The sequence below is a fragment of the Rutidosis leptorrhynchoides genome, chromosome 4 (assembly GCF_046630445.1).
Source record: "Rutidosis leptorrhynchoides isolate AG116_Rl617_1_P2 chromosome 4, CSIRO_AGI_Rlap_v1, whole genome shotgun sequence".
Taxonomy (NCBI): Eukaryota; Viridiplantae; Streptophyta; class Magnoliopsida; order Asterales; family Asteraceae; genus Rutidosis; species Rutidosis leptorrhynchoides.
Window position 1 is genome coordinate 22,586,885 of NC_092336.1, and position 7,001 is coordinate 22,593,885.

Below are 7,001 nucleotides of genomic sequence, written 5' to 3' on the forward strand. Positions count from 1 at the left end.
ATGAGCCCGTGCGTTGCACGGGGACTCATCCGCATACATTATTGGTTTTTAAACTTATATATGAAATAACGATATTATAGGAAAAATATTAAAAGTACTGTTGTGGTTGAATTAGTAAAATATGTTTTTGTAAACAACACACATTAGTAAAACTTTGATAAATTATTGTTCATACATAGATCTAAAGAGTCTGTGCGTTGCACGACAGCTCTAAAAAATAGTTTTATCACTTGTTTATAGTTGTTTAAAATGTTAGTATTGGTACTAAGGTGTTGTATTTGTTTATAGTATTGGTAAATTTAGTGAAACAAAATTTATTGAAAATTCAGTATCGTTCGGTTTGAATAAATACATTACAATGTAACAATCAATTGTTTATCAATTAATTGTTTATAGTCATTGTTAGGATTATTGAGCAATTTTAACCTGAACCAGTTTGGACTCCTTAACCATTTTTTCAAACCCATCTATTATATTAGTTCACTTCCTTACCATTTGTCTTCTCCCATCATATAAAACAAAGTCAAACAATCAAAAAAATCAAATGCTAAAAATCTAATAACCATAGGTAAAATCGTTGATTTAAGTTATGGTTTGAAGAGTGTCATTAATTATGAATGGTGAACATCGCTGTAATTACTAATGAACACCAACCAAAACACCCGATTATGAAACCCGCCACATTCAAATTGCAAATGATGTGGCCACAAATCATTTTCAGTTGAAGTATATAATTAAATAAAATAATGCAAGTTGATGAAAGTTCAAACAAAACAAATGAGAAAAAAAAAATCATAACATCAAATCACTTGAAAAACTAATATTCATATCACCATTTAAGGTGAAGGTGAGAAACAAACCACCACAAAAACAGCACTAAAATTTGTTAATGAGTTATTCCCCTGCAAATTTTTAAATTACAATTCATTTTTTGTATACCGTTGCCAATTTTACTTGACAATCATAGTCGTCCAAGCTTCAGAATTCGTGCATCCGATGCATGATGTTACTTAAAAAATCGTATGCATCTTCTAAAGCATAAATAATCAGTTTCAATATATAGCCTGAAGGAACATCATATAGACACGTAATAAACAAACCTAAGCCTTCCTGAAATACTTCTAGGAACATCTGACCAAGTAAGTCATATTAGCCATCTCGTGTAACAACCTTTTAACACATGGTTCAGTACCCTCCTTAACGTTCATTCAGGAATAACAATAAAATTTCAAACATAACTCAAGCATCATATTTAAACATGCTTTACACAAGTCAGTATTATAACTAATGAAATACATCATACCCAATTTGTTAAGATTAACCACAGTGGCACAGTGTCGCCGTCGTTATAAAAATTAAACGGGTCCTTTAGATGACAATGATAAAAACCCCCATTCATTCTTGTAATGAACCTGTTTCACAAAACATCAAAGCAAAGTATTAATATTACTAAATATTTTACAAGCTAAAAAAATCAAGTATTTTTTCAGATAAAAAATAAATAAGTAGAACAATAAAAAACTTACTTTTATTATTTCCAATCTTACAGCTAAAAGATCATCATTGCAAGCAACACGAGTTGTTCAGATCTTACAATTAACTGCGTTAGGATCTTAGTAACGTATTCTTACAACTAACTATGTAAAATCATTGATGATCAGCAGTTAGCACAGCACAGACAGGGTTAGTCTTTGAGCAATAAAAAACAATAAACTTAGACAGCCTTTGGTGTTTCTTTGATTATTTCAGCACTATCATCCTGTGTTCAGATTAACATTGCAATCAAATCATCAGTAATGTGGTTATTTTAAATCGACAAAACCAAATACAAAGATTTATCAAATACCTGCATATCAGATGTCCACAAAGTGATGTTATCATAAAGAAGTTGCATGATAAGAGTAGTGTCTTTGTATGAATCTTCTCCTACGGTATCTAATTTATTAAGTGCTTCATCAAAGGTTTGCCAATACAAACCAAAAAACCAGCCCATATTACATCCAAACATTCAGTTCACAAAATCAAATTAAAATTACATTGTGTAAATAAGTAAATTATATGAAGGTAAGCAAAAAGATCAAACCCATTTATAAAAAAATGGGTCGAGGTTTCACATATCGGAGCAAAAAGAACAAGTTTTTCATGACAGTCACATGTTATATCCAATATCGGAGAGATTCAACCGATCAGATGTAAATGTTTAAAATTAAAATTCAATAAAAAATGATCTCGAACCCGTGAAATGTGATATTCCGGACCATCAGTTAACGAAAAAGTAACAAAACCTTCGTTGTAACAATTACATCAAAAATATGCTATTTAGAGATACCTTTCGCCTATTTTCTTAAATATAAACAACTTACGTAATGAAGAATTGCTCCAACAAAGCTTTAACTGTTGGCCATTGTGTTTTCGCTTCATCATCAACTCGATAAAGACTATGCCTTGTTAATTTCATGGCCTCTAGATCAACACTGAATGTCAGTCAGTGGCACATCATGCTGCAAAAAAAATTTATTGTATTTATCATCGTCATCATTATTCTTATCATTAATATTATGCTAATAACAATGATACTAATACTAATTGATAATAATGTAGTTTGTTCAACTATAAGGTATGATTTTCAGAACACTAACCAAAACATCACTATCAAAGTGGTCTCTTTTGATCATGTTACCGAGCATCATAAAGTGCAACCCAAATCTGTCTAGCCATAAGTTAATGAGTCGAAATTAAAACTTTATGTGTTACCTTGGATAATAATAATAATAAAAAAAGATACTGAAAGAAGAAGTCTAGGATCATCTTGCTTCCATGTAGTCAAGAACTCCACCAATCTTTAGGCGAGTAGAGGAAAATTATAACGCGTTATTGGTTTGGATCCAATTCTCGTTCAATTAGATGCAATACTTGAATTATTTACAAATACTTGTAGGTACTCTGACTCTACCAGTAGATTTCTGGAACATTCTTCGGCCAATCAGATAACCAATTCAAACATATGATGTATGGTTAGCAATAACTTTAAGTAAATTGAATTGGTTATAAGTTACTTGAACAAAAAGCCGTATTATCTCGGATCCTGAAAGCGTCCACCTATAACAAAATATATAATACAGATGTATATACAGATGTATATAATAACAAAAATAATACCGCATCACGATGAGCCCATCAACTTACCAATCCATACCATTGCACAAGCCGTTGTAACCGAGAGCGACCTTTCTCATAAAATGCTCTAAGACTGTCATTTTAGTATTTGAATGGGTGAAGTCGTTTTTAAACTTCGGGTAGTTTATTTTTGCAGGGAAAGTTTACGCTTGCAAAAAATAAACATACCTTCCAGTTCAAATAGCTCATGGTTAGACCAACAAAGTAATCCAAAGTCGCTAGCCTGCATTTTGCACATTATATCAGTTGGGACTACAAAACATAATCACTGTTTTGAACTTCAGAACAAAGTAAACCATACTATTGACTCACTTCACCCAGCTTTCCAAGGTCCAGACCCTCAAATTTATATCTAAAATATAAATGCCTCGGAGCTAAGAACGTGAGCTGACAATTTTGCAGCCATAAACCATACACCATTCAAGAGCATCAACTTTGTTCTAAACTGATTCCAGTAACGTTGAAGCATAAAAATCTGACAATGTTATGACCTGACACCATTCAAGAGCATCGCCTAAACATATAATGATTAAAAAAACATACTTTGAAAAATGTTAAAATAAGTACATACTCTTATAGATACATCATTTAAATAAGTATATGCTCATTTAAATAACCAAAACAACTATATTTCGTATATAAACATAACATTAAAAGACATAAGTGATACCTTAATGTTTAAGCTATCAAAATAAAAATCACTCGTTAGAAATGTTGTTAAGAAATCAAATGGGAATATAAATGGTCAGTTAGTTTACCTGGGGAGGAGGCGATATTCATTTTTCAACTTACCTGGGGAGGAGGCGAAATCAACTTATTCCACAAAGCAGCTAATTTGCATCAGAATGGCTTAAGGAATGCAGCTACAGCAACTTAAGGAATGCAAAATATCAGAATGGCTACAGCAACTAAACCTGCAAAAACATATATTTTAAGTTTATTAAATCCCAATACATTTAAATTTATTATACAATATACACAATTTTTTGTTTATTGCTTAACCATCAATTACGAAAAACAAAATTAATTTGCATATAAAAATAAAAAGCCTAATTAAAAGAATAGTCAGCAAACACCTTGTGATCATTCAAGGATTTTGAACTTTTATTCAACCCTACCATAATATAATCAATCAGTCAGCAAAAAAAAAAAGGAAATTAGCATCATCAACCAAACATTACGATTCATCACTAACTTATAAAATCAATTCCAATTTTTAATCAAAATCGTCCAGATATCTATCAAGTCTCAAGTAACACCTAATTACTGAATGTATCTTCATTACCTAATAAGGTATTAATGGCAGCAAAAACAATAAGAAAACATATCGTACGAAACCCCAACTTTGATACACTACCAAAACCACAACTTTGATTACAAAAAAACAATAAGTGATTATAAAAACGCATAGTAATTACGTAAAAAAAACATTAAGATTACAAAAACAGTAAGAAAACCCCAACTTTGATACACTTAAACGAAGATTACAAAAACATATCGTGTGTTTGCTGTGTTTACATTCGAATCTACTGTATTGCGATTGATACGTACCTCGATTGACAAATAAATTGAACAGATGAATTAGGGTTTCTAATCTTTAATTCCAGAAGTACACTTGGATTAGCAATATCATAATCTGAATATGAAGATGAATATATAAATAGCAATATATAAGTAAACTGATGGTTTACCTTTGATGCGGGTGAGCTCGGCAATGTAACCAGCAACACAGGCAGCACGAGCTCAAAAGATGTTACATCCGAATCAGGTCAAGCAATGGTCGTGTCGCCATCTATTTCGTATTATCTAAGTGTTTTTGGAGCTGGTTCAAGAAGATCAAGGGTGACCCTACTTCAGTCCTTAAACTGAAGTACTGAAGTAGTTATGTTTTGATGAATAAAGTTTTTGATAGTTGAAGGCAAGCAAACAATTAAGAAGAACCAGCTAGCCGGACTAGCAAATGAGCTTTAGTTTAGTCAGTAAAGCTTTAATTCACTCAGCCGGGTAACCAGCAAATCGAGCCAGCAAAGTTATACTTAGACAAACCAGCTAGTTCAACCAGCTGAAGAATTTTAAGCTCAACCAGCACACGAAACTTAGGGCCTGTTTACTTTTTTTTCATTAATTTCTGAATGGATATAGATGGTTGTATGAGTAATGAAAAATTATATGGAGTAAGAAGATAACAAAAAATGTTGTTTACTTTTTGTACGGAATGAATTAACTGAATGGATGCAAATGACTATTTTGACCTTAAGTATTAAAATTGTATGCTTCTACATTTATATAAGCATTTCATATATAAATGTTAGAACGTAATTCAAGCACATCTATAAATTTTATGTCACCTGTTTTAACCTTTAAATTTGAATATTCTTAACAAATACTATTGGTATGTAAAGTTTTTACTGCTTCTATACCTACCACCGTCAAATGCTATACCAACCACTAAATAACACAAAGATTTAACCCTTTGATCAATCAATTGTGTGTTTATCAAAACAATAAAACTCGTGAGAAATTTCCAATTTTCAAATATACACAACAATTTATTCCTTCGTCCTCTCAAAATGTCAATTTTCCATATTTCTTTACCAAAATAACAAACCTTACTTTTAATAAAGTTAAAAACGATAAGTTGAAAAATGGTTGCGAAGTCACTTACCGGAGAAACGATCAAAAGGACAAGAAACAATCGTTATTCCTCCAGGTATTTCCATGGTTACGGAAAAGATGAAAAAGACAAGAAACCGTTTTGGAAAAAAAAAAAAACAAGAACAAGAACAAGGATGAAAAGGACAAGAAACCATTTTTGAGAAAAGAAACATAAACAATTCTGAAAAGTATCTCTAGATTTTGAAGAAAAATGTGAAATATATACGAAAGAGGAAGGGGATAGTATTGGAAATTTTTGGAAAATGAGAAGCTATATGGGGACAAGTCCCCTTTTACAGGTGACCGAATAAGGTGTCTATAATGTCATCTCATTAATTTAAGTCAAAAGTAAACACCACCTTGGATTGACCGAATAAGGTGTTTATTCACCTCAGCCCATTAAGGCTAAAGTAAACAGGCCCTTAGTTCAACCAGGCGACGTTGTTTTTCTTTTAAGGGGCCAACTTGCTGATACAATTCAAAGTTTACTTATGCTTTTCAATAAACCGGTCAGGTCATGTGTTTAACACGTGTGTGGCTGTTCTAGAAGAATGTTAGCTGTTCAAGGAAGATTCTCATTTATCATTGGATGTTTTTATCATGGGAAGGAGCACTAACAAATGGCAGGCTTTTTGCAAATTGTGTCATTTATTCTTATTGACTAATTTGTAATTGTTTGTCCTTTTTTGTCTCCATTTCCTTTTTATGTTTTTGTCTTATTTAGAAAATAGCTGTTAAGCTTCTTCTATAAATAGAGAGCTCTTGTAATTGTAAAACTTGGTTGATGATTGAATAAAAAGTTTGATAGAGCTTATTTATTTACAAAATCTCTGTGTCTTTACGAATCTTTGATTCCGGTGGCTAAGAGTGGTTTCTTTATCAGTGTTTGTGGTGTTACTTTATCAAACATTGTGGTGAAATCCAAATCTTCATATCTGATATTATAGTTGTGGTGTAATCTTTATCAGCTGTAGTTGAAGATTTGGAGTGTTTCTAGATCTCTAATTGTGGTGGTATCTTTATCAATTAAGGATTTAGATTCTCTATCCTTTATGTTCTTATTTCAGAGTTTTATACTCTGTTTTGGGGTTGTTGCTGTTACAATTTGGGGGTTTGTGTTCAGATCTGTTTAAGTGAAGAAAGCTTTTCTAAATTGCGTTTTTGAAGTC

At 31.7% G+C, this 7,001-nt stretch overlaps 1 protein-coding gene across 5 annotated transcripts; it reads right to left on the reverse strand.

Annotated features, from left to right (window-relative positions):
• Positions 1-1,059: 1,059 nt before the first annotated feature.
• On the reverse strand, positions 1,060-4,819 carry LOC139843272 (uncharacterized). Of its 5 annotated transcripts, none has more exons than XM_071833343.1 (10): positions 4,729-4,806; positions 4,254-4,291; positions 3,848-4,091; positions 3,490-3,668; positions 3,346-3,400; positions 3,187-3,250; positions 2,640-3,099; positions 1,847-2,501; positions 1,527-1,759; positions 1,060-1,412 (listed from the first exon to the last, which is right to left on the reverse strand). In XM_071833343.1, the coding sequence occupies exons 4-7, from the start codon at positions 3,595-3,597 to the stop codon at positions 2,997-2,999; spliced, it is 330 nt and encodes a 109-aa protein (XP_071689444.1). In that variant the 5' UTR covers positions 3,598-3,668; positions 3,848-4,091; positions 4,254-4,291; positions 4,729-4,806; the 3' UTR covers positions 1,060-1,412; positions 1,527-1,759; positions 1,847-2,501; positions 2,640-2,996. The 5 variants fall into 5 exon arrangements, with proteins under 5 accessions (XP_071689444.1, XP_071689447.1, XP_071689446.1 ...); XM_071833346.1 differs by having other exon boundaries at positions 2,640-2,963; positions 3,057-3,099; positions 3,490-4,091; XM_071833345.1 differs by having other exon boundaries at positions 2,640-2,706; positions 2,786-3,099; positions 3,490-4,091.
• Between the last annotated feature and the right edge of the window lie 2,182 nt (positions 4,820-7,001).